Source organism: Gymnodraco acuticeps, unplaced genomic scaffold (genome assembly GCF_902827175.1).
Source record: "Gymnodraco acuticeps unplaced genomic scaffold, fGymAcu1.1, whole genome shotgun sequence".
Taxonomy (NCBI): Eukaryota; Metazoa; Chordata; class Actinopteri; order Perciformes; family Bathydraconidae; genus Gymnodraco; species Gymnodraco acuticeps.
This window is the reverse complement of record NW_022989974.1, coordinates 548,416-574,354: the sequence shown is the minus strand read 5'-3', so window position 1 is coordinate 574,354 and position 25,939 is coordinate 548,416. Positions and strand designations below refer to the sequence as shown.

The following is a 25,939-nucleotide window of genomic DNA, read 5'->3' as shown; positions in this document are numbered from 1 at the left end:
CATTTGGACTACCTATGTTGCAAATGTATTATCTTTTCAATTTACACACGGCATCTATTGCACGTCTGTCCGTCCTGGGAGAGGGATCCCTCCTCTGTTGCTCTCCCTGAGGTTTCTCCCATTTTTCCCTTTAAACTGTGGGTTTTCTTTGGAAGTTTTTCCTTGTACGATGTGAGGGTCTAAGGACAGAGGGTGTCGTATTGTCATACTGATATTCTGTACACACTGTGAAGTCCACTGAGACAAATGTAACATTTGTGATATTGGGCTGTATAAATAAACATTGATTGATTGATTGATTGATTGATTGATTGTTAAAGGTGGAGTGCAAGTGCACAAGAAAGAGAAAATGCCATGGATGTATATAGGAAAAAAGGTACATTAAATCTGGAGAGTAGAGTTTGTTTGGCTGTTAAATTCAGTTGTTGAGAAATAAATCCTCCACCTTGCATCAACAAAAGAAGCAGGCCCCTCGAAATAGAAACATGACATTTTACAGTACTTTTTATTTGAATAACTGTCTGAAGCGTGCAGTATACAACCCCAACATGTGACACAATACTCTTCCACAGTTGTCATTAAAGCCAACTTTTCGTGTGTGTTTGTTTGACCTAATATGTAATGAGACATGCCTCATTTGCTCCGTGCATGTTACCTATTGTAATATGTCATACGCAGCTAATACGTCATAAAGAAGTTAATTACAGGAAGTTAATTAGCAACAGTGAAAACTAACCTTTTGATGTATCATGCCAGAAAATTGAAATTGAAACATTGCATTAAATAACCCCACTCTTTTTAACTGGCACATCAAGTCTGCTGTCAACTCTTTCAAACCAGCACAGTCTGAAACCAGCCAGTCATTCATCAGATGCAGCTGAGATACAGTACATGCTTCCTTCACCTTGTGTTTGTGAGTATCTCTTTCATTCTGATTTTATCAAACCACATGTTTACTTCTTTCTTAGTTGCTATGTATATATTTCTATACCTGCTCAACTTTTTAAAACATGTATTGCAAATATTTGTTGTACATGTTTTGATTTAGCATGTTATACCAAGTATTTACGTGTTTTATCAACCCAACCGCAGTTTGTTATTATTGCTTTATGTCGCTGAATTTACCTATTTTTCGATTATCTTTACTCAGAAGTTATACTGTATAATGAAGAAATGTGACTTAATTCAGAGGTGACATTAATGATATTGACTCTCTTACTGTATATGGGGTTTGAGGTTAACTTTAAAATCTCCTTATAGTGATATTTAATTACACTTTAAATGGCAACAGATTGTTTTTTGGTTTTAAAGCATGAACAACCCGTTTTTAGTCAATAAGACAGGTTGGCTTGAAAAATGAAATAGTTTCTGTTACTCTGTATTTCCTGCAGCAGGCACACATGGTTTTGAAGAAACTAATTTGTCCTTGACAGAATATATAGTTTGGTTATTAAACAGTAGAGCTCTGCCAATTTAAATTCTGATATACTGCAGATATTTTTATTCTCAGAGTAAATTGTTATTTTATTATTGTACTTACATTTTTGCATATTTCTATTTCTTTAATTGTATAAAAATGTTTAACCTCCTGTTGTGTTGGGTTTAATCTGACCAATGTACTACTTTCATCAATCATACATATTGTGTTTTACATTTGATTGATATGAACATACAGCTATTTATAGGTATGGGTTTGAGGAAAATAAAATAATGTACGTAACGACTGTAAACACAACCGTGTCCATCCCATCCTCTAATGAGGAGGAGATTTTATGTGTGTATTTTATTCACTGCATACACGTGGTTACATTTAATTATGCAGAAAAGTAAATGGGTTCTCTTCCTATTAAGTCGGAAGAGATACTCTGAATGAAAATTCAATATGATGACAAATGGTGTTAAAGACAATTTATACATTTGTATGACTTGCTTTTTTAGGCCTTACCACTACAACTCCCCCTGCAACACCCTCAACCACTTAAAAATCTTCTGGAAACGGCTGTGTTGGCCGAACGGGGCACTTCCCTAACTCTGAAGATCCAACAACTTATTACAACTGTGACAATGGGCGAGGTCATCTCCAAAAGTGCTCAGCACATTTGGTCTTTCAAGCTCCTGCACGTGCTGCACATGGCCCTAAAGTGTTACACATGAATCATTTTACCGCGCAAAAGTGGTATTATTTATTTTTCTAAGCAAATGGGGAGAATTGTCAAAAGCTGTTATAATTACAATTTCCTGTTATTGATCACCATTAGGTTAATTAAAGAAAACATAATTTCATTTCATTTCAAACCTTTATTTATCCAGATTGTCCCTTGAGATCATAGATCTCTTTTTCAAGGGAGACCTGCAGCAATTAGGTATAATGTAGGCCTCACTGATATACTACACTTAACAATAAGAACAAGTTTACATATTTTACTTCCTCCTCTTTTCATTTACCTAACAATACAATCAGATCAGGGAACACATCTAGTATTTAAAAAAAACATACCAGTAGTAAAAAAAAACGAAATGGCTAAAAAACCTAAATGGGTCGCTAAATGAAAGCTTTAGCGCAAGTTCAATAAGGAAGACCTAACTCGAGTCACTCACACGTCACTCTATGGCTCCCTTCCCCCCTCATTAAATACGAGGGCGTCACCCCTCAGCAGCCAATCGCTGCACATGCTAAATGCCTTAAATGCCTGCTCTTCCTCCCTGTCAGTTGTCATTGCAGATGATCACACGCAATGGTAGTTGTAATACAATACTGCTTCTCGTGAGAAAAACCGTAAGAAACAACTAGCTCAAGATGTCCAACTCGGACAATTCGGAACACGAACCTTCTCTGGAAGTCTCCGATCCCGGTTCGGCTCCCCACAGCGGCTTATCAACAGAGGCAGATCCTCATCGCCCGGCTCCTGCAGCAGGGCTTTCCCACAGCCCCAGGCCTCACTCTCTCTCAGCGGCGATAGCTCTCGGACCAGGTCTCCAGCGTAGCTCCCCAGTCCGGGGCAGCAGCTCCAGCCAGCTTCCCAGAGAGCAGGACGAGGCCGCAGCCGCGGAGGTAAAAAAAGGGCAGGAAGTCGAGCCCTCCAGGATCCCGTCCCCCTCCAAAAAATCCACCCCTTCTCAGGCTCGCCAGTCCGGGAGCGTCACACACCCCTATGGAGAGTAGCGCGGCCGGCTCCCTGCAATCCCTGGCTAGCTCCATGATAGCTATCGATGCTCGCCTCCAGGCTCTGGAAGACTCCGCCACAGGAGCTTCAACTTCCGTTGCACTCAGGTACTAGTTTTAACGAAAACGTTTGCACTCGACCCTTACACAGGGTTGGGTTGTAACGGAATACATGTAACGGTGTTACGTAATCGGAAGAAAAAGAAAGAAAAGAAAAAAAATCAGTATATTCAGCTGGCGTTACATTTGAAAAAACGAGTAATCTGAGTGCAGTTACTTTCGTAAACCTGAAGTGAATACTTATTGGAATTATTGGTGGAAAGTTTCCTCACAATGTAATATTCATTACCGGCAGAACCGTGTGCACAGCGCTGCAGCTATCTGCGAGCGAGAGATGCAGCGTGTCCGTGAGGCCCCGCCCCGCACGCAGATGAGAGAGAGAGAGAGAGAGTTCTCTTTCAAAACATATTGGAAGGTAGAAACGGAGATGTTTAGATAAAACGTGGAAGATAACGTTTATGTAGCATTTATTTATTGTCGAAATGATGACATTCATAACGGGATCAAATCTAACTGAATGGCCTGCTGCTGCCGAATGCATGGGGCAAGTAACTGGGAAAAGTTTTAAAAGTGATTACATCGTTTCAGATAATAAATAATAATGATAATGTATTCTATTTAGGGGCGCCTTTCAAAGCACCCAAGGACACCTTACAATGCATAAACTTTTCCAAGGAAAGGTTTTAAGACAGTACAAAGAATGCAGTCTGGGTGAGTTTTTCTTTTTATGTGCGGTGCAGATGAGAGAGCTGTCAAGAATGACACTAAAATGTTGTCTTCGTGCTCTTCATAAGCCATTAAAACAGTAAAATACGTGTCTCCCGTTCACCAAAACATACCCATCTGTTATGGAAAAGAAAGTATTCTAAAGAGAAAGAAAAAAGAAGAGGAAAATATAGAAAGAAGAGGAAAAGATAAAAAGAAGAGGAGGGAGGAAGAGGAAAGGAAGTATTCTAAAAGTAATCTGCCACCGGTACCGGCAGGATCGTGGTCAGTTTCCGATGCGCAGAAGAAAAATCTGGCCCACCCTATATTTTTACAGGCCCACCCTAAAGTAAATTTCTGCCTACGCTACTGGTCCGCACAGCAGCAACAATCAATCACATGAATCTCTTGCCCCCGACACACAAAGCAATAGCAATGTTAAAGCTAAGTAAACTGGAAGAAAAAAAAAATAAAAATCCCCAACAGGTGAAAACCTACCAGTTTCACCCACTGTCTCTGCCTCCTCCCTCCATGCCTCGCTCCTCTGGTTTGTATCCCGGTAGATGAACAGAGACTGATCATACAGCACCGGGTGATTCACTACCGCCATAATGAATTTTCCCTCACATTTTTGGAATATGAGGAATTACCTGCGTAGTCTCTCCCAACATACACGCGGTCTGATTGGCTAGCGCTTGTACCGGCAGATTTGCATAAACGGGATTTCATTGGCTGACGCTTCCGCCGAGGCGCCAAAAGTTGAACATTGCTCAACTTTTTGAAGCGAGCAACGCCAGCAAACGCTCCACGTCGCTTCCCAAAATACAGTTCTGCTAAAAGTGACGTCACCCCATTCAAAGTGAATGGGCAGAAGCGTAACGCACGCCACCGTGTGGACGGGCCGTCACAGTGGCTCTGCGCCAGAAACATCAACAAATAAATAAATAACTTACATTTTTTTTTAAAAAACATTCTGGAATATCACCCCTCCACTCCCATTAACATCCCTCAGCTAGCAGCTGCGCTATCTACAGATTCCGTGTTTGTTGACTATCTCCCGTCAGGGCTCTCCCAAGGCTTCAGGGTAGGGGTCCTACCATCTCCCACATTGACTTTCGTAGCAAGAAACTTACAGTCAGCCGCTAAAGAACCCAACATAGTTTCCCAGCTCATCGACAAAGAACTTCTTAAAGGATATATAATCGGTCCTTTTAGCTCCTCCCCCTTCTCAGTGTTCCGTTCAAATCCCATCGGAATAGCCACACGTAAATAAAAGGCTGATTTTCGATCTGTCCGCTCCCTGCTCCGGCCCATTCTGCAGCGTCAATAGCATCATCCCTCCAGATCAGTTCTCCCTTCACCATGCCTCAGTGGATAATGCAATAAAGATGATCAAGTTCACAGGGCACGGAGCTCGGCTCTCCAAAGCGGACATTACCGATGCCTTCAAATCATCCCCATTCATCCGTCTCAGTGGAACTTGTTCGGTATTAAGTGGGAGTCCAAACCAGTGCATGACATTAAGGATTTTGGGAGATGGCCCTGTGGGCCATCTAAGCTAATTTACAGATGGCCCTGAGCCCAATAGAGATTGCCCTGAAAAATGCACACGGACGAAATGACGTACGAAGGGTTTGGGGGGCCTCCCCCTAGAACATTTAGATTGTTGCAGGTCTTAAATGCTGTCTGGTTCTCTAGACTGAATTATAAGATGAACCACCACAATATAATATTGTTCAATTTCTTCATTTCACTTGTTTGTTTGTTCTTGTTTGTGTTTGCTCGCTTCATGCCCTGCATAGCTATAAGAAACACTTAAGTTGTTGGTCAAGACACTTTCCATCTGATGAAGGCAAATGCCTTCCCAGATGTAAAAAAGTAGACAACATTACATTCAGTTATAACTGCCAAAACAAACATTATTTACACTAGTATGGCCCCTGTTAAAAATGTTTGTAATGTTATCTACTGTAAGTTGGTCGAACGAATGCCTCCTCATCCGGAAGCTGACCGAGCAGACCCGAGCAGCAGTCGAGAGGAGCCGAGCGCATCCGCCAAGCACACAAAATGGCGACGTCAGAGTTCCCATTAGCCGGCAAATCTAAATCTCTTCGGTCAAAATGTCCGGTCAAAAATAATTTCCCTTTAGCGCAATACCGCTTCAGTTGCGCCACTTATGTGACAGACAAAAGAGTATGTGACAGACAAGAAAGTATGTGACAGACATGAATAGTCCATTCTAATGTCTAACACGTAATGTGGAGAAAGAGATGTCCTGTATGGGTTGATTGTGCGTTGATCTGTTGGTAATGCCTCGAGGTTCCGGTGGGCATGTAAACAAATGCATAACGCTGCGCTATACTTTGCGGCCTCACCCAGTTGCATAGCGACGCTTATTGTTTAGGTGTCTTTTAATAAGCAGGTAGTCATATCATTAGCTAGAACTAGCTGGATCTGATCGATATGGACATAAACGCGAGTGAAGTCTAATCTGACGGGAGAGAGAGATCAGCTGCTGCTGACGAGTTGACACGCAGCTCTGCATGATCACATGCAGCGGTGAGCGGACAAAACACACACTTCAGGTTAGAATATCACACGTAGCTATTTTAATTACCTCTCAAACTACCTAAACTAGTTATAGATGTGTTTAGTTTTACTGTCGGGTCACTCATTACTGGATCCGCGAGCTGCATGAGACTGACATAATAGATTGCCCGATCGGGCAACCAGCAGATGAGGCTTCATTGCCCGAGCTCAATACTAGATGGCCCCGGGCCATCGGGCAGTCCTTAATGTCGAGCCCTGCAAACTCTATCTTCGCGTTCGCCTGACCTTCGGGTGCAGAAGCAGCCCCTGCATCTTCAATTCCTTCTCGGAAGCGCTCTATTGGATCCTGCTCAACATCGTCAGAATCCCCTCCGTCCTTCACCTACCGGACGACTTCCTCCCCATAAACCCGCCACAGGACAGCGCAGGGATCTCACTGGCCAAGCTTAAACACTGCTTCAGGAGTGAGGTGTCCCTCTCTCCAAAGAGAAAACGTTAGGTCCCGTCACACGCTTAGAGTTCTTAGGCATCATCCTCGACTCCATAGACATGAAGGCGTCTCTCCCCTCAGACAAATCGCAGCGCATCCAGGACATCACCAAGTCATACTGCGAGCAACAAGTTATCACAAAACAACAGTCGCTCTCCCTTCTCGTACACCTCAACTTCGCCATGCACGTCATCCCCCAGGGGCGCTCGTTCATCTCCCGCCTCCTGGACGCAGCATCAGCGGTCGACAACCTCCATGACTGCGTTTTCTTAGACGAAGGCTGCCGCTCAGACCTTCGGTTCTGGTCCCTCCTGCTCGCCCACTGGAACGGAATTACTTTATTTTACGATGGCCTCGTGCGTTCCTCTGACTCAATGAGGTCTTCACGGATGCCGCCCATCCATGGGTTTTGGGGGGTTTCTTCCAGGGAGAGTGGTTCGCAGGGTCATGGCCCCGTCAATTTCTACCTCAAGCAAGTTCTCACTAAATCCAGCCTATCACCCATATCATACCCGGGGCATTCCTTCAGGATAGGTGCAGCCACCTCTGCTGCTAATCAAGGTCTCTCTACCTCATCCCTACAACAACTAGGACGGTGGTCCTCCTCCGCCTTCACAACCTTCATTCGTCCGGACATCAGCGCCGTACGGGCTTCCCAAAGATCTCTCAGACCCTAACTATGGTAGTTATACATATAACTGGTGGTGGCTCAAACACATTCACAAGTATACATGTCTCACTAAGGTTCCCGATATTCAAAACTGCATTCCTGTCCTAATTCCGCGGGCCCCGCCCACAGGGAATAATGTCTCGTCTCACGCTGCAACCACATGTAACGGGCTTCATCTCCGGCACACAGGTATTTCATTCCCAGGCCTTGCTCAAACGTATCAGTGTAAAATGTATTTCCTGCCGTCCGCGTGGACTCGGGCCACCGTACACTCCGGTGTCAGTTACAAAACAAAGGAAATAAAGAAAGAGTAAAGAAAAAGATATATATATATATAGCCTGCGAAGTCAGGTGTGGCGGAAGGCCACCGTACACTTCGGTGTCAGTTACAAAACAAAGGAAAGAGAAAGAAAAAAAAAATATATATATATATATATATATAGCCTGCGAAGTCAGGCGTAGCGGAAGGCTACCGTACACTTCGGTGTCGTGGACGTTGGGCCACCGTTACAAAATGAAACCGCTCGCTCCTCGGCGTAGTCAAGCCCTGCTGGCCAGGCATGCGACCCGCAGGTCGTTTTCAGGTAAGACCGGCACTGATTTCGGCAGTCAGAGTCTCAGCATGACCAGTAAGCTCCGGCAGTGATTCCGGCACAGTGTCGCTCATATACGTGTTAATCTATTATCTCTCCTTCCCAGATCACCAGTCACCCCACAAGGTAAGCAACTCAGTTCATCTCAGTATTCATACTTCACTGGTTTTGGGGATTTCATCGGAGCGGTGCTTTCCCTCCTGAATGATTATCCTGCAAACCGGGGCCTAATCGCCAAACACCATTACATTCTCCTGTTGTATTATCATGGCAATCATTTCATTCATATGACGTGTAAACAATAAATATGTAATTCTTACATCACGTCTCTCCGGTTTGAAATGAAAGCTTTAGCGCAAGTTCAATAAGGAAGACCTAACTCGAGTCACTCACACGTCACTCTATGGCTCCCTTCCCCCCTCATTAAATACGAGGGCGTCACCCCTCAGCAGCCAATCGCTGCACATGCTAAATGCCTTAAATGCCTGCTCTTCCTCCCTGTCAGTTGTCATTGCAGATGATCACACGCAACCCGCCTCCACCCCTCTCGCCTCCTGTCTCCTTCAGGACAAAGCTAAACCTTCCTCCTTCAGACCGGTCTCACCTACTCATCACCACCACCAGTGTCTAGACCCCGGGGATTTCATCGGAGCGGTGCTTTCCCTCCTGAATGATTATCCTGCAAACCGGGGCCTAATCGCCAAACACCATTACATTCTCCTGTTGTATTATCATGGCAATCATTTCATTCATATGACGTGTAAACAATAAATATGTAATTCTTACATCACGTCTCTCCGGTTTGAAATATACTTTGGCGGCCGTTAATATACCTGGGCGGCCCGCCCCAGTAAAGTCTATGTTTGGGAAACCCGTCACTGTATTTGTTAACAATGTTCTTCGATCTATGTCCATCAATATGCAATGTTATTTATTATTGTTAATCAAGACATAATACAAGCATGTTGTACTGTGTGAATACAGTTGTATTCATGTTGTCTGTTATTGAAGTGCTAAACCAGCTGGGTGTGTATGTTCTTGTTTTTCTCACTCCTAATATTCAAACCGACACGCCTTACCTAATTATGTGGTTATTGTATATCTATATAATTGTTGGTGTATCTAACCCTGTTGTATGGGATTTGGTTTCTATTCAGCAACTGAGTCATTGCCTTTGTCCTACATAAAGACACAAATGTTTCCTATAGCAGGTATTTATGTAATGAATGTCTTCATGTAAATAAATAAATGAATATCGCTAAATGAATGAGTTAATAAAAAAAGAAATACCTTTAACTTATCAAGACTAAGATTTCCACATCTTGTTTGTCCGGATCGATTTTTCTAATTCAAAAGACACATTCAACAAAAACAAGCTGCCTCATGGAAAATACATTCAAATGAGAGAACCAGAGCAAGCTACTGCATTTTGTCTACAAACAATTACAAAAATGACTTCCTGTAATATGAAAAAGCTGCTTATACTGATATGTTATATATGATAACACCCTTGTCAGCAGCACTATGTTGTTTCAACAGTTTTTGCTCATTTCATGTTTCTTTATTGTCAATCTCAAAATATGTTTGTACACACAGGAAGATCAAAATACTGTTTCCCAAAGTCCTGAGGTATAAAATAACACATTCAAATACAAGAACACACTTCTGCTCTTACAAAAATCTACAGTACTATCCTTTACATTACATTTCATGTCACTTGTTAGACGCTTTTATCCAAAGTGACTAACATACATTCAGTAGTAAAGTGAAGTGTCTTGCCCAGGGACACAACGACATGCAGTGGGACTCAAACTTGCTCTCCCCTAATACGAAGATCAGCGAACTATCCCACTGAACCACAGACTCCCTACTTCTTTAAATGATCTATGTGTTCAACATTATAAATAAAATATGAGAAACAGAAATTGGAAATCCAACATGTTCCTGACTATGACGCTGGGAAAACTGACGGACTTTTAAAATGTGATGTTTTATTATAGTTTTATTTAAGACATTGTTTAAACCCTTTTAATGAAGAACTGTCTGTATGGTATCCTGCACAAAATGTAAATCTAACAACGATTAATCTTTTTTTGTATTAACTACTTCCTCTATTTATAAGCGGCAATTTATACCCATACGTGTTTCTATTTTAGTTGAACTTGTTGCCCATCTTTATACCAAGGAGTCATGTTGAAACAGCTTTTTCCAAAACAGTATCTACGTATATAGAAGTTTGGTTTGGGTTATAGATGAGGTACAAATAAAACAATGTACTTTTCTTTTTTTTACAAGTATAGATTTGTTGTTTGATGAACATTCCTCACAGTGTCAGTTCTGTATGACTTCTTACCCGGTGAGAAGTGAAAACACATCACAAGGTTCACTGCAGGAAAGACAAATGAAATGACGGAAAATAATTAAACCTGATGCACATGTAAGAAAGAAAAAAAAACAGCAATAATGTGTGTGCTGGAACATTACATGACTTGCATAACATAATTGCTCAGTGTCAAAACCCTGACCCTGATGGAACGCTGTTAACCACCTGTCCTTGCTATCATTTTCAAATTGATTGACAGGTATTTAAATGCAATTACTTACATAAATGAATTGACTGGGGGTTAACCAGGGTTTCAGTTGGTGGGTTAGTCATATACATTTGAAAACACAGGTCAATTATACTAAAATCATATTTGAAAAAACACCTTTATTAATTTGAAGAATAAAGTTGAAAGTGTTCCCTTCCAAATTGAAAACCAAATCAAATAGAAAAACTTCACCAGCAGAAAAGAAAGAATGGGATTCATTCTCCCCATCCCCTAAATCTGCCCCACCGCTTTAGCTGCATTTTTAAGGCCTCGTTGCCGCACAGCCTCAGTCACAGCAGGGGCAGAAAGTTGACTCCATCTCTGATCAACGTGTAAGTGTCAAACTTTTATCCTATTTAACTACACACATTTTTCATAATTTTTGAAATGTTTTCATTCAAAATGAGAAGTCCTTAACAACTGTTACCATGTTTGACTAGTAGTTGATCAAATCATCTTCTTTTATAATGTTTTCTTTTGGACGAGATGTGGTTATAAAACACATTTCATAATTTGCTATTTATTCCAAGGGGGTGTTTCAACATTTAATGAAACTTAATCCACATAAAGAGTGAGAACCAAAGTTAGAATACAATAAATCTACAAACAAATGAACGATACAAACATATTTTTGAAAAAAGGTGTCTGGTTTTGTCTGCGTGATTGAACTATGTGTTTGTATCTCTTTTATATATTTCTCTACATTCTGTGGGTGTTTTTTGTTACACAATAGTCGTACACACAAAAACAAAAGATAGTTGAAGGACAATACGATGCAGTCCATTGTGTTGGACTGAATAGCATTCATAGCAAACTGAGGTTTATACATCGTCAGGCTCCAGTGATCTGAATCAACATGTTTAGAAGCTTCTTTTTGCCCCTTTTGAACATGATGGAAACTATTTTTTTATACCTTAAACGTTTATTTTTTAAATGTTATTTTGATTCTCTTTGTTATAATTATAATTATTTGTTTTGTTTCTAAAATGTTCAATAAATTGACTAATAATAATAAAAAACATGTTATTTCATTCATGAAATGTGGGAAAGTCTTATCTATTTATTTTTAACCCATAAGCACCGACATGAAACATATTTTAGTTTTTTGAGGTTGTACGTAGTTTGGAAATGGAACTACAGTTATTTCAAGTTGTGTTGTTTGTTTGCTTTTAAATTAAAGTTTGGGGCCTTCTGCTGGAACTGCTACCTGCGCGACCCGACCACGGATAAGCCGGAGAAGATGGATGGATCCCATTGACTGCCCAAAGGGTTTGGTCTACCAAGATAACTGCAAGTGCTGGCCCTAAATTAGCATGTAGTATTGGTACTAAACATGACTGGTAATTAATACACCCCCACATACATTTTTGGTTGGGTTTTTATTATCATTATTGGTGTTCTTGGATGTGCTTTATCCAAAGGTATTATACGGTCTTTAGATGTGACACACAAAGACGGTACTTGGCTTGACTTTTTTGTTTTATTGTCTTATTTGGTTGTTTGCTTTGTATTAGTGATGGAGACCAAATTTCTGTTTGCTCCTTTTTTTTAATACATGTTAGCCTACATATTAGCCTTTTTATCACATGTAGTTTTACTGGAACCTTTGAGTTTTAATATTTGTTGCATAATAGGTCGTCAGCTTCTGTGATATGTTATAGAACATGTCATTTGACCTCTCATTCTGCCATATCCATTACAAAATATTGTTGCAGCTGTATTAATTCCTCCAATACTAGTAGCACTGAAGTAGAATAGTTTACAACCTGAAATATATTGCATCATCTCACTGCCAAACTTAAATAAAATATATCACATGACAACAAGCACTTCATCAAAATGTATTTGTTGAATTTGCTAATTCAGATCACATTAACAGATCAGGATTATTTCAAATAGCCAGTCAGTGATAGTATAGAGTTCTTGAAAAACGCTGTATTTGATTAAACAAAAACAAAAGTTTGAAATATATCCATTCAGCATTTCCAATCAGCATCCAAAAAGTATGTATGCAGTCAATGTATTATAAGTTATCATTTATTATAGGTACTACGGTATTATAAGCAGCAGTGTAACCGCAAATGTTATCACTCATTTAATGAAATAATACCGTCATCATTATACATTCAAAAATCATTACAGCAGTGTTGCACAAAAATCCTAATTACAAATGCTAAAGAGCTCCTCATGGTTATAATTTCATCACAACAAGGTCAACACTGTAGGTCATCAAACAAGATTAAAGGGCTATGGTTAAGGTTTGTTGTTAACTGTTAATCTGATTACAGGATAATGGAACATTCTTATGGTCTAAAATGCAGATTCACATTATATTTAGAAAATTAATTGACTACATTGGGTGCTATTGAAATTATAAATAAAAATATCACAGGCTTTTAAATTGCATTTGTTTGATTGTTACCCATAGTCTTTAGAGTATATTCCTTAGAGCTCATGGACAGAGCTGTGAGGTTCGGGGAGCTTCTGAATATCACAGTTTTGAATCAGACTAAAGTAAAATACTACAAGCTCCTCGTAGTTCTTTTTGGAAATCCGTTCGTTGATGCCATGGAATCTAAAGGAAAATAACAAAATGTATGGTAACTAAAAAGAAGCAAATACGTTTTCTTTGTTAGATTTCCTCATGCTGTTCTTGCAGGATTTTTTTTGTATTACCACAGCTGATGTGTAAACTAGGCTAAAGGTTGGTTCTGTGCATACAATTCTTATGAAAGCTTTAGCGCAAGTTCAATAAGGAAGACCTAACACGAGTCACTCACACGTCACTCTATGGCTCCCTTCCCCCCTCATTAAATACGAGGGCGTCACCCCTCAGCAGCCAATCGCTGCACATGCTAAATTCCTTAAATGCCTGCTCTTCCTCCCTGTCAGTTGTCATTGCAGATGATCACACGCAACCCGCCTCCACCCCTCTCGCCTCCTGTCTCCTTCAGGACAAAGCTAAATCTTCCTCCTTCAGACCGGTCTCACCTACTCATCACCACCACCAGTGTCTAGACCCCGGGGATTTCATCGGTTCAGCGGTTCTTTCCCTCCTGAATGATTATCCTGCAAACCGGGGCCTAATCGCCAAACACCATTACATTCTCCTGTTGTATTATCATGGCAATCATTTCATTCATATGACGTGTAAACAATAAATATGTAATTCTTACATCACGTCTCTCCGGTTTGAAATATATTTGTTCAAGAGGGAGATTAAGTCTGAACCGTAAAAATTAGGTCACAACATTACATCATAAGGTTGCAACATGAACATGTGACCAACAGCAGAAAGCTCTTTTGTTCAAGTTGTCTAATAGTTTGCCAAGTACAACTCTGTTCAAGCAACTTATAGTGATAACTGAAGCAGGCTTTTTCAAGACTATTTCAATTCAGTGTTGGATAAACTAGATCCTTACCTCTGAGCGTCACCTGGTTTAAACCAGATGGGGGCGAAGCGATAAATGTCATTTGTCAGGTCTTTGAAGTGTCGACTGTCTGTGTTCCCAATACAGATACCTGCACATAACATATTATATCCAAACATTTATGGAATATTTTAGCAAAAACTTTTATATACAATTAGATTTTGCTGGATTATTTTACCTGGAGCAACTGTAACTGTTGGAAACATGTCCAGCACTGTCTTCTTAATGATCTGGAAGCCAAAGGACTTTTCATCTGCAGAGCTCACAGGCAGAGGGTCAAACCCATCAACAAGCTCTATCTTCACTCGTTGGTCCCCCACTGTAGACTGGATAAGGTCCAGGACCTAGACAGCAAACATCTCATTTAGCTCAACGTATTTATGAAGAGACATCAGGAATTCTTAAAGAGGAAAATCAAATGTCTGACTCTACCTCTTTTAATGATTGTGCTGAGTGGATTCGTAGATTTACATACGCTTCAGCGAGGGAAGGGATGATATTCACCTACATAGTGGAAGAGAATTCAGGGTTTGGACAAATGCAGATGTACAATTGAATATCCAGTAAATGACCCTCTATTTGATCATTAAAAAGTGTACCTTAACTCCAGCATTAAACATGGTGACTGCTGTGGTTGTCCTTACAAAAGCATTAGTGTCTGGTTTTCTTTCAAGTATCCTGTAACATCAAACATGCTAAATGATTCATCTCAATGATCAAAATCATAAGGAGACATGCGGAGTACATTTAATGATGCGATTACCTGCCAAGAAGTGGGGCGAACAGCCACAAATTTGACATTATGAACTTCATTGGGAGCCCGAACTAAAGACAAGATTGAGAAACGGATTAACAACATAAGGAGAGCTAATGTACTATATGTAATGATAAGTAGTGGACCAAGTTGGTTTGATTGATTGATCGATACATTTATTTCGAACAAGTAAAATAAATCATTACAAAACAAATGTTGCAGTGCATAGTCATGTAAGAGAAATCAAAACAAAAAAATGACATTTACAACAACAACAACAACATTTACCTTTTGCGCCAGGTGCTCAAATGTTTCGCGTTCAGGCCCATGACCAAATAATCGAGGCATAGGGTTGTCCTCTAGTCTGAGAAAAGAGTATTAGAGTTTAAGATTGTGTTTCTTTATTCAAGGACTGATAATAGTGGGATGTAGTATGGTCCTGCATGAACACAACGACTAATTTGAATTCATTTTAAGGACATAAAATGAGCTAAAAATGTACATTTTAAGGAAACATTCCCTTCACCTTTTGACTGCTGCAGCCAAGATCCCAATAGTGGTCTCAGGAGGAGGCATTGAGGAGTGACCAGGGACCATAGACACACTAAGCTTTACAGTCGCTGAACCTTTTTCACTGATTCCAATTCTACAAAACAAATACACACACATCAAACACAGAATGTACAAATGTCAATCAAACGACCTATCCAACAATTTACTGGAGTCATGCAATTTTATGCTATAAGCTTTTGAGTTTGTTGTGATGTCTGCCAAATAGTTTCCTTTTAACATTGAAACGCTGCACACTAAATATCATGTTTACACTAGAGCATGACAGGTTCTCACAGCGCAGCAGGTCCTTGAAGACCACTGATGACTCCGTCAAGTACAGCCAGGCCCTCGTCCAGGACAAACGAAAGCTGCACACCACGCTGCTTCATTATACGCACTATGTTCAACGCCCCCTTGAAACCACTGACCTGTTCAAATAAATATTAAAGGATACAAACATTTAGATGTAATAAAGGGGGTTATTAAGGATCACAAGTAGTGTTTAATGAATATTTAAAGTACTTCTTCATCATGACCAAGACCAATGTAAAATCCTCTGCGTGGAGCATAGCCTTTTTTCAGCAAGTACTCTAGTGCCTGGAGTATACCCTGGAATAAATAAAGCATATTGGTTTAGTCTCCCTGGAACATCAGAAGTACATCAGTATATAATTCAACTATAACAGCACAAAATAACCTTTGTTGTCTCACCATTACAGGGCTCTTGTCGTCTATGGTCCCTCTTCCATAGATGAAGCCATCTATTTCCTGGGCAGAAAATGGTGGCGCCTCCCAGCCATCTGCTTCTGAGGCAGGTACTACATCGATGTGAGCGAGCAGCAGGTATGGCACCAGGTCATGCTGTGATCCTTGCACCCAAAACAGGTGGCTGTAGTTGGCCACCAATTCATGGTGAACCAAGCTTGAAGAGAAAACTGTTGGGAAAACTGACACAGAATAGTCCAAGTTTAAAGAGGAAACTCCATCTGGTTTAAAATGTAAGGTTGGATTAATATTCAGTTTATTAAAATTGTTATATAATCTAGTTGAGCTCTAGAGTCTGCTAAAAACGCTAAGGATTATATAAAGCCTGTTTAGAATGAAGGTTATAAAATGGATCTTTAAAAAAATATGCTTTTAGTTTGATCATTGTAAATGTAGGATCCAGCATCTTAAGCGCTTTTCCTATATTATGGAATAAAAGTTGTGATATCTTGACATTAAAAAGGAAACAAAACTAAATGTCCTCTTTAAATATTCACAAACCCCTTTTAGACATGTGTTGACTTTTTGCACAATATAACATTTGGATAATTGTTAATTAGTAAATTATTCACTCACCAAAAATAGTAATGTGCAAGCTTTTTATAATCAATATTGTTTTATAAACTGAATTATATAATTATGAATAAATTAGCAGGACTGTAGGTAGGATGCGATAAGACAGGGATATTTACTGTTTAATAAGAACCCCGTACGAAAATGAAAGGCTGTTTAAGTTAAGCTATAAATGTATCTCAGTAGCCTGCTAGCACCTGTAGAGTGATGCACTTTGTAAACCTCGGCCTGAATTGGATTCTAATGTGTGCTGTAAACAATCATCAGTCATGAGGTTTAGTTAACGTTTTGCTAACGTTAGCTCAAGTTGTTAGCTATAATGATTGAACAGATGGTTTGCAGTCTTAGCATTAGCAATACAAAAAACACGGTTTAGAGCTTTAACGTTGATGACGTCACGTTTACCTTTTCGGAGGAGCCTGTCAAACTGAAGCAGCGCCGTGGTGTTGCTCTTCTTCTCTGAGAAAGACACCGTGCGGATCTGGATAGCCTCTGGATCAATTAACATGGATAAAAACGCTAGTTAACGTTCATCCCAGGTGTCTGCTCCACATTTCCTCCAGCGCTGTCCACACAGGGCAAATATAATACATAATTCACCGACTTTAGCAAGGGGATATTACCTTTAAAATTAGCAAGAAGCTCCTCTCTCTGGTGGTGGTCTATGACAAGCGAGAGGTTATTCGTCTTTTCCCATCGTGCGAGTTGAAGTCCGACATTAACGTCCAGTGAAAGAGTCCTGATAGATGCTATAGTAAATAACAGCAGTGCAGCTATGAGGAAACTACTAATAACGATCTTTAAAAACTTGAATATTTTTAACTTTTGCCCCGATTCTGTCATGTTGTCTCACTTGTCTGTTATGACGGCGGAAATCGTTCACTGCGACTCTTTGCATGCAGACTGAAACTGAATTAGTTAGTTCAGGTTTATTGAATGAGAGCCACCTGCTGGCGACAATATGACTTACACTTATAATAGTCTTCATCAGAAGTGGATTTTAACATGAAGCCTAAAGATCCCTGCTGATTTTGCACGTCATCTTTTTTTACTTTGCTAGGAATCATTTACACCAAAAAGTATGAAGCAAAACATCCTTTATTGAAACATGGTTGAAATGTTTAAAAAAATACATACAAGTACAGTGACACTAACTGATTGAAAACTACACAATTTGGGTTAGGAAATAGAAAATAATTTTAGCATTATACTTTATTATTTATAACTTAAAGAACATATTTTAAAGTCTCTGCTGAACATAGTGTTTATTTTCCCAACTACACTGACAGAGAGCGCTTTGGTATCTATGAGCAAAATATATAAAACTCTGAAGCTGGACTTTGAGGTTTGCTCCCATACAGACACACAGTCAATAGTAAAGCAATGTGCTCCCTGAAGAGATCATAGAACCTGATCAACCTGGTTTGAATACCCCCCACAGCCTCACATCTGTATGTCGATGTACAGGATTAAGGAAAGCTTTAAGTTACTCCTGTCGAGAGATAACTGGTGTGACCTGTGTCTCAGCCTGAAGCACAAGCCCTTCCTCACTTTCTGAACCCTGGCCTGGACTGTCCAGTAAGGCAACAAATGGATTAAATGAGTTTTCCTCAACACAAACATAAATTATATAAAGTAGGCAAGCCACAATGAAGAAAACCAAAATCTGTATGTGGATGGGCACGAGGCGGCGCTCCACCTCTCGTCTCTCGATGGTGGTGGGACTGTCTGGGTAAATGTACTGGACAGGTCTCCCTGCTGCACCTTTAATAGGCCTCCGACGAGTGGCACTGTAATACAACAGAGAGTTATGTGCTATTGAAGAGTGTAAGGGACTATCTATACACTTGAGTATTGCAATATTATTATTTTGTGATCCTATATAGATACTAAAAAATACAGTATGTTTTTTTATTTAATAGTTTACATGCAAAATTGTGCAAGACAGTGGTTAAGATTGCAAAACAAGTGGTTCTATATCATGTTACATTTGATAGGGACTGTGATAAATGCAAATCCAACCGTTTCTGTTGTTTTGGTGCTTACCAGATCCCTGTGGGTGAGGCTTCCATGTTTAAAAACATCTCCTTTATTGTATCTTTCACAGGCTCTTGAGACGGCTGGAAAAAAACAGAGCAGAATTCAGTGTGAAAGTGGAGCAGAGAAAAAGATAAATGTGTCCCAGACAGCAGAGTCCCACAGAGACAGAGGCCCAGCAAGCCAGGTGGAAGTAAAGGAAAAAGGTGATTGTTAATGTAATCAGAAGAGATCCGAACGTAAAGTATTACGTTTAGTGTGTCATTTTCTAGTTGAAGAAACACTGACGTATAAAAGGAGTTACAACAAGCAAAGTGTGTTCTTGTAGACAACACATACACCACAATCAAGTGAAATAGAATAACAGTAAAATATATCCAGGGTTTCCCACACATAGACTATACTTGGGCGGGCCGCCCAGGTATATTAACGGCCGCCCAAGTATATTTCGCGACCCATTTAGTTTCTTTTTATATATATTTTTTTTATTCGTCCACGCCATCTGCGATCGATTAACTTGTAGACAATGATCCCTCGCTCTGATCTCGCCTCCTCTGGCCTGTTAAGTGGCCTGCCTCACACAGGGTGACTGGCTGTCCACATGATGTGGCCTGCCGACATGGCCACTGTCATACAGATCATAAATCAAAGCCCTTGATTGGTCTCTGTGTGTCATTCAAGCTCGGGATAACCTCAGCTCAGGTGAGGTAAAGCACTCTCTGAGTGTTTAGATAGTTAACTTAGTCTAAGTTCTCAGTGGGTCTCAAACGGTGTGGTCACCATTTATGTAAACACATATTTCCATTTGAGAGGGTAGTGATTGGTCTAATGGATAGTGAGGTGGGCTGAAGATCGGAAGGCTGTGAGTTCAAATCCCGCCAGGAACACCACCACTAGTGTGCCCTTGAGTAAGGCACTTAGCCCTTAGTTACTCCAGGGAGAATGTCCCTGTAATCGGTCATTATAAGTCGCTTTGGATAAAAGCGTCAGCTAAATGAAATGTAATGTGATTAGTAAAATATGCATGAATAAATAAATAAAAAGTTAACTAGGTGAAAAAAGGTAAGATACACTTTTAAAACTTGTTGAGAGAAAACTAGTCTTTGCTGCTGCCTCAAAGAGGAGCAGGGGGAGAGGATGGAGACAGGAGAGGCTGATTCAGGAGCACAGACACACTCACAACTATAAATGAACCACAAATAAATAAACAAGTTTCAGTGTTTTTTTCATATTGGAAAAGGTATGTTATTGGTTATGGCCTTGATTTTATGATTATTGAAATGTATACAGTTCTGTTTAATATAGGTGTTTCCATAGATCTAGTCTCTTTATTTTCCCCTCAAAATGCACCAGATTGATGCATTTAACTCCAAAATAAAATCTTACCGGGGAGGCATGCCCCTGGACCCCCCTAGAGGATTTGAGGTCGACCCCCACTAAAAATCACATGGATAGGTTCCTAAATACATTTATTTTTTAAAATAGTAACCCATTTCCATATGTTCATGTGTGGGTAGTAGATTTAAACTATAGGGCTATCATTATGGGCCCTGCCTGTACCTGTTGGCTCGGCCATCGCGTGAAGGGTCTGCTAACAAGCGACCAACAGAAAGGTTAATGTAAATGTTGTTGCACGTCACCTCAACCCCCCCCCCCGCTACCACCACCCCCCAAAGTATATTTCAGATCAGTGGGAAACACTGGCAGTTAATGGACCAGCACCAGAGGCGTTCCCATACACACATGAAATCCCAGAAGGATGAAGTGCTCTGACAAACAGCGCCATCTTTGCGCAAAATGATTATAGCGGAATGAAAAGTCAATAAATAAACATGTTGTTAAAACCTTCTTCTTTCTTTTTTTTCGCGCACCCCCCACCCCCCCTGCCCGCTGCCACCACCCCGCCCAAGTATATTTCATATCTGTGGGAAACACTGATATCATATGTGCCTTCATTTTATAAGGGGATTCCTTTGGAGTGTAGTATGGAGACTGGTTCTTCATGGTGTCCACGATGGGAGTGTCCGGCTAAAGGAATGAGACGCAACAGGTTATGATTTAGTCGTCTGAAATTCCTGGAACCTCTCCCAACAACCTTAACCTCCACTAACAGTTGAGCTTAAAGTGTGACTGAACAATGTGAACACTACTGACCCTGTTGAACCGCGACCAATGTTCCTGCACATTGCTCCCATTCAACTCTCTCTCAGTGTTTGGGCAAGAAAAGAGTGACTTCCGCTTCTCCATCTGTTTTTTTAGAGTAAGAGTACATGACTCAATGAGCTCTCTGGCAGTGATTACTCACAACGAAAAAATTATGTGTTTAAAACATTAACTTTCCTCTTGAACCATTTCAGTGATGCTGAAGGACTGCTGAGGGGAGATTGATGAGCCACCATTGGACACGGCTGAATGTGTTCCAGATGGAAACTGCAAGGATATTACAATAATGTTATAAAATGTAAAAAAAAAACTAAAAGAGGTATCTTTCATAACACAATCTATACACCGGTGAGAAGCTCTTCATTGTAAACCAAAAACATATCCCATTGGTGGCTTGAGGACACAATAAAGTTACAGTCTCAGCAAGGAATGCAGAGAATTTTAAATCCACAAAAGAGTTGAAACAAGACCAGCCTACCCCTGATCCTAATCCCGAGCGTTGATCTACAGAGGATGCTTTAGTAATTCCTACGGGAATCTGCTGGGATGATTTGATCCCATTCCGCGAATTCCTCTTGGGAATAGGTTCCCATTTTCTAGTAGCATGAGCCCGCTACAAAGGGTCAACCCGACACACAAAACACATCAGTGTATCTGGAGAATTCAGTTTTACAGAATGATGTGCAACAGTGTGAACATCTGTAGTATTTACCATCCTTGATGAGAGTAAAAAGCACTGCGGGTAAACAAAATCACCATTCTGAAAACACAACACCGACACTCAAAATGTGAATGCTCATTCCAAATAACAAGTTTACAGTTACAATCCATAACCACTAAGGGGCACTGTAGGGAAAGTATTAAAGGTAGTCTCAGCTACAAGATTTCAGAAAATAAAAAAAACTACTATACCCTAACAGAGGAACTCTAAATCATTAAACCTATAGAAGTAACCTTCCTACATTTGTTCTCACCTGGCTACTCCCTTGTTGTGCTTGGTTTGACAGTTCATCGATTTCTTCTTTTGCTCCTTCTGAACCTGTGTATGCCACAGACAAATAATAGAAAGCATATGATTAAATGATACCAAACGTACAAATCCAGTCAAAAATGTACAACATTTATAGTCATACCTGACTCTCCATCCTCTTGTTCTCCTTGTTCCTCCTCCTCTTCACTGTCAGAGTACAATACACCTTTCTCTACTCCGTTTACATGGCCTTGTCCTTCAGACTGTTGCAGTCTCCGGAGCTTATTCTCATACAAGGCTCTAGTGGAGGCTAGTATAGACAAACAATATTATAACAATTAGGTTTTTTTTTAAGTCAGGGACAGACAGACAGACCGAGTGAATAATAAATAAAATGTTCACAACAGTGCAAACTCACCGACTATGGGCCCAGCTTTAACCCCATGTTTAAGCAGTACAGCCTTGAGGTCATCATCAGTTAAGCAACTCTGGACCAGAATCTCTGCATCCTCCTCTTTGGCCTAACAAAACACATTTTACCGAATTACCTGAATGCTGTTTGAGACGGGACAAAGGCTGCAGCTTAAATGCCAGCAGTTTCCAGGTGTCGGATGTCGAGCATCCAGTTCACAAAACTGTTCAAGATTCATCGAATTTAGGTCCTGTACGACCTGTAGCTTAGAGAATATACCTATTTAAAACAGAACATGTTTAAATAGTGAACACTATTGTAAAAGTGCTAGAGGCCACGCCGCGGTATCTGAGAGGGCCTGTATTATTATTATTAGATAGTGGCTTATCACATAACTATGATAACTGCAATGATTGGCTGTAAAGCACTCTCTTCGTCACAGTTCCCCATGACAAGGTTTGAATCAGCAGTGCTTCAAGTTATCATTATTGTTATTATCGATTCATCTGCCAATATTTTTAATTGAATATAGTTTGGTCTCTGTAATGTCACTATTCATTATTGAAGAATGCCCATCCAAGTTTCACAGAGCACAGGCTGACATCATCAAATTGCTTTTTTTGCCTGTTCAACATTGGCAGCAAAAACCGCAAAGATACTCATATTTACTTTCAATAATGAGAATAATGAGTTAAACTACTTATTGGATATGAAAGTAGTTGCCAATTTACTTTATTGGCTAATCGATTAATTGACTCAGTTCAGGTGGAAATATCAGCATCGGTTTACAAGTGTATGGGGGGGTTTAAATGTAGAACTCTACTATGACTTTACAATATCTTATAAAAGGGGATATTGTTAAATAAACTTAACTTAGTATGCCCAAACAGAAAGTTCCTCTGCCCCACAATACAGAGCAGAAACAACTTCCAGGCTTCAAGTGCATGTGCTCTCCTTGGCACACATAATTGAGTGCGACAGGTGTAGTGAGCACATGCACACGACTCTGTTGAAAGAAGCCAACGTCTCAAACGTCTCGTGTAAATCTATACCAACTATACAGCTGGGGGCTCAGTGGTCAACGACCTAAAATGCTACAGCAAGCTGAGAGGAGTGTTTGGTAGCAGTGACCCAGATCTTCCCCTCCCCCCCTTACACCTGCTGACCATTGGTTTACTTCAGTTCACACAAATGATTGCTATGAACGTGAAAATCTCCTCATAATCAAGTAAAGTTGATGGTGTCACTGAATGCAGCATTGTTGACAAATATAGTGCAACATTGGCTATTTATTATGATGCACCAAAGCACTTTTCTGGGGAAAGCTTCTCGGACTTAGGACAACGATATTCTGTTACTACACTGGACTCCAGCTGTGTAATGTAACTAAGTACATGTACTCAAGTACTGTAATTAACTATACAATGTAGGTACTTGAACCTTACTTGAGTATTTTCACATTATACTACTTTATACTTTTACTCCACAACATTGTGTTGGCAAATGTTGTACTTTTTACTCAACTATTAATTTCACATATTACTATTAACTTTGCAGATTTAGGTTATTAATAGAAAAATTAAATCAACACATACATTATCATACATTATGATAGGCTAAGCTAACCAGTAGTGTACAAAGTAATTCAAATAAACCCCACCTGTTCAAGAAGTGATGAATCATTTTAATACTTTTTTTTATATATCTTTTTTTTTTAATGTGCCTTTCTACTTTTACTTGTGGTGCTCAAAGCATATTTTGATGCTAATACATTTGCTTAATTGCAGGACTTTTACTTGTAACTGAATATTTGTACAGTTTGATCGCTACTTTTACTTAGGTAAATAATCTGAGTACTTCTTCCACCTCTGCTGGTCCCACAAATTGACAAATGAAATGTAGTACTTTCATCATGTTAAATCCAAAATGCAGGACGTAATTTGCAAACAAATTTGGCGATTTTCTTTTTTTTTTACGAATATGCTGACGCAAAACATGAAAGGTTTTAATAAACTCACTGCCAAATCATTTTCTTGATCCTCATCGTCGCTAGAAAAATCCCCTGCGTTTTTCTGAGCGATGTGTTTTAAGTGCAAGTCCACATAAATCTCCTTTCTGCTCTTGACGGGTGGCAACACGACATTGTGGGCAACGAGTTCTGACTTCAGTCTGGATTTAGAGAAGTGAGCTGGGTCCTCCATAAACAGAGACATGTCACAACGACGAGTCGAAGCGGAAAATATAAAACTGTGATACTTAGCTGTTCTTTATACTTGTATAAAAACCTCCTTTAAGTCAGATGAATTAGCTGCTCGGGGAAAGCCTCTGCTGTGGTCTGGGAATCACACTGACTGATCTGAGAACAGCCGCAAGTGACTATTTGATTGACAGCTAGTAGCTAACGTTAGCTCTACATTCCTTTACTGATGGAGTAAACAAGCATGGCAAGCTAACATGTTACATGCTACATGCTAATGTTTTTAGCTAACTAGCTTTGAATTATTTTACATTTTAATTCAAAGTAGGAGCTTCTTATTGCATGAAGATACACTTTAAAATATACTATAAAACTGATTAGGCATGTTGGCTTTGGTGAGTTTTTTTTTTTCATTCTTTTTTGAGTTGTTATTTAAGCTGGTAGTATTAGTGACATTAGCTAGCTTGCAAACTGCATCCAGTTTGGAAGTTTGGGGCTGTCAATTAAAAAATGTACTCCTGTTTCTATTTTTAAATTATGCTATCAGACTTTAAAGTAGGAACATCAAAGAACATGTGTACATGGACGTGAGTTTCATACTTTTAATAAGTTGCTTACATTCTCAAACATAAAATACTCCAAAAACCTGATCCTTACCAGTTTACCATTCAATCCGAACACTAAATGTCCCAATTGTATTACCTAGTATATTCAAGTGTCTAATTCATTAACAAATATTTGTATTATTTACACATGGGTCTATTCAATGTTTGCCTTTTCTATTCAATGAATCCTATGACAACATGTATTTAGGGAAAGAAAACGCCTTTTTGAAACCACACACTTTCAAAGTAGTTAAAGAATGATTTTACAGTGGAAGTAACTCCAGCCACACCAATGCCATTTCATTAATGATGTACCTTTAATCTCTAGATTTGATCTGGGCTTTCGTCGCTTTCGGTGTCTCTCTGGTGCATGTTGCTTCTGCTGCATCTTTACTGGAGGGATGCATCCACTAGAACATGTAGAAGTGGTGAGTACTTCCTTTCCTAACATCTGTTAACAGATACAAAAACAAGACACTTGTTCAGGTTATTGTCTGTAAAGGAGGGCGTGCCAAAATGCTTCCCCCCCCCCAACCAAACAACTACAGCAGGCATCTGTTCCGCAGGATTATCTGAAAAACTTGCTGTAGAAATCAAAATATCAGTGGTCAAAATACAACTCAGTGAACTTGAGTCTTGGAACAGGCTTCTGGTGCTT

General features: G+C 40.0%; 2 protein-coding genes across 3 annotated transcripts; both read right to left on the bottom strand.

Moving 5' to 3' along the window:
* Nucleotides 1-12,739: 12,739 nt before the first annotated feature.
* Nucleotides 12,740-17,826, bottom strand: pm20d1.2 (peptidase M20 domain containing 1, tandem duplicate 2). The gene is made up of 13 exons (XM_034211076.1): nucleotides 17,521-17,826; nucleotides 17,303-17,389; nucleotides 16,271-16,506; nucleotides 16,082-16,168; nucleotides 15,854-15,987; nucleotides 15,534-15,653; nucleotides 15,296-15,371; nucleotides 15,017-15,078; nucleotides 14,853-14,931; nucleotides 14,686-14,757; nucleotides 14,432-14,597; nucleotides 14,245-14,344; nucleotides 12,740-13,397 (listed from the first exon to the last, which is right to left on the bottom strand). The coding sequence occupies exons 1-13, from the start codon at nucleotides 17,738-17,740 to the stop codon at nucleotides 13,268-13,270; spliced, it is 1,569 nt and encodes a 522-aa protein (XP_034066967.1). The 5' UTR covers nucleotides 17,741-17,826; the 3' UTR covers nucleotides 12,740-13,267.
* A 151-nt stretch (nucleotides 17,827-17,977) lies between these two features.
* Nucleotides 17,978-25,577, bottom strand: lemd1 (LEM domain containing 1). 2 transcript variants are annotated; one of them, XM_034211077.1, is made up of 11 exons: nucleotides 24,498-25,577; nucleotides 22,486-22,588; nucleotides 22,231-22,377; nucleotides 22,072-22,136; nucleotides 21,810-21,857; nucleotides 21,576-21,710; nucleotides 21,275-21,364; nucleotides 21,089-21,181; nucleotides 20,885-20,962; nucleotides 18,944-19,017; nucleotides 17,978-18,687 (listed from the first exon to the last, which is right to left on the bottom strand). In XM_034211077.1, the coding sequence occupies exons 1-11, from the start codon at nucleotides 24,690-24,692 to the stop codon at nucleotides 18,384-18,386; spliced, it is 1,332 nt and encodes a 443-aa protein (XP_034066968.1). In that variant the 5' UTR covers nucleotides 24,693-25,577; the 3' UTR covers nucleotides 17,978-18,383. The 2 variants fall into 2 exon arrangements, with proteins under 2 accessions (XP_034066968.1, XP_034066970.1); XM_034211079.1 differs by lacking the exons at nucleotides 21,576-21,710; nucleotides 21,810-21,857 and having other exon boundaries at nucleotides 18,384-18,687; nucleotides 24,498-25,576.
* Nucleotides 25,578-25,939: the final 362 nt, after the last annotated feature.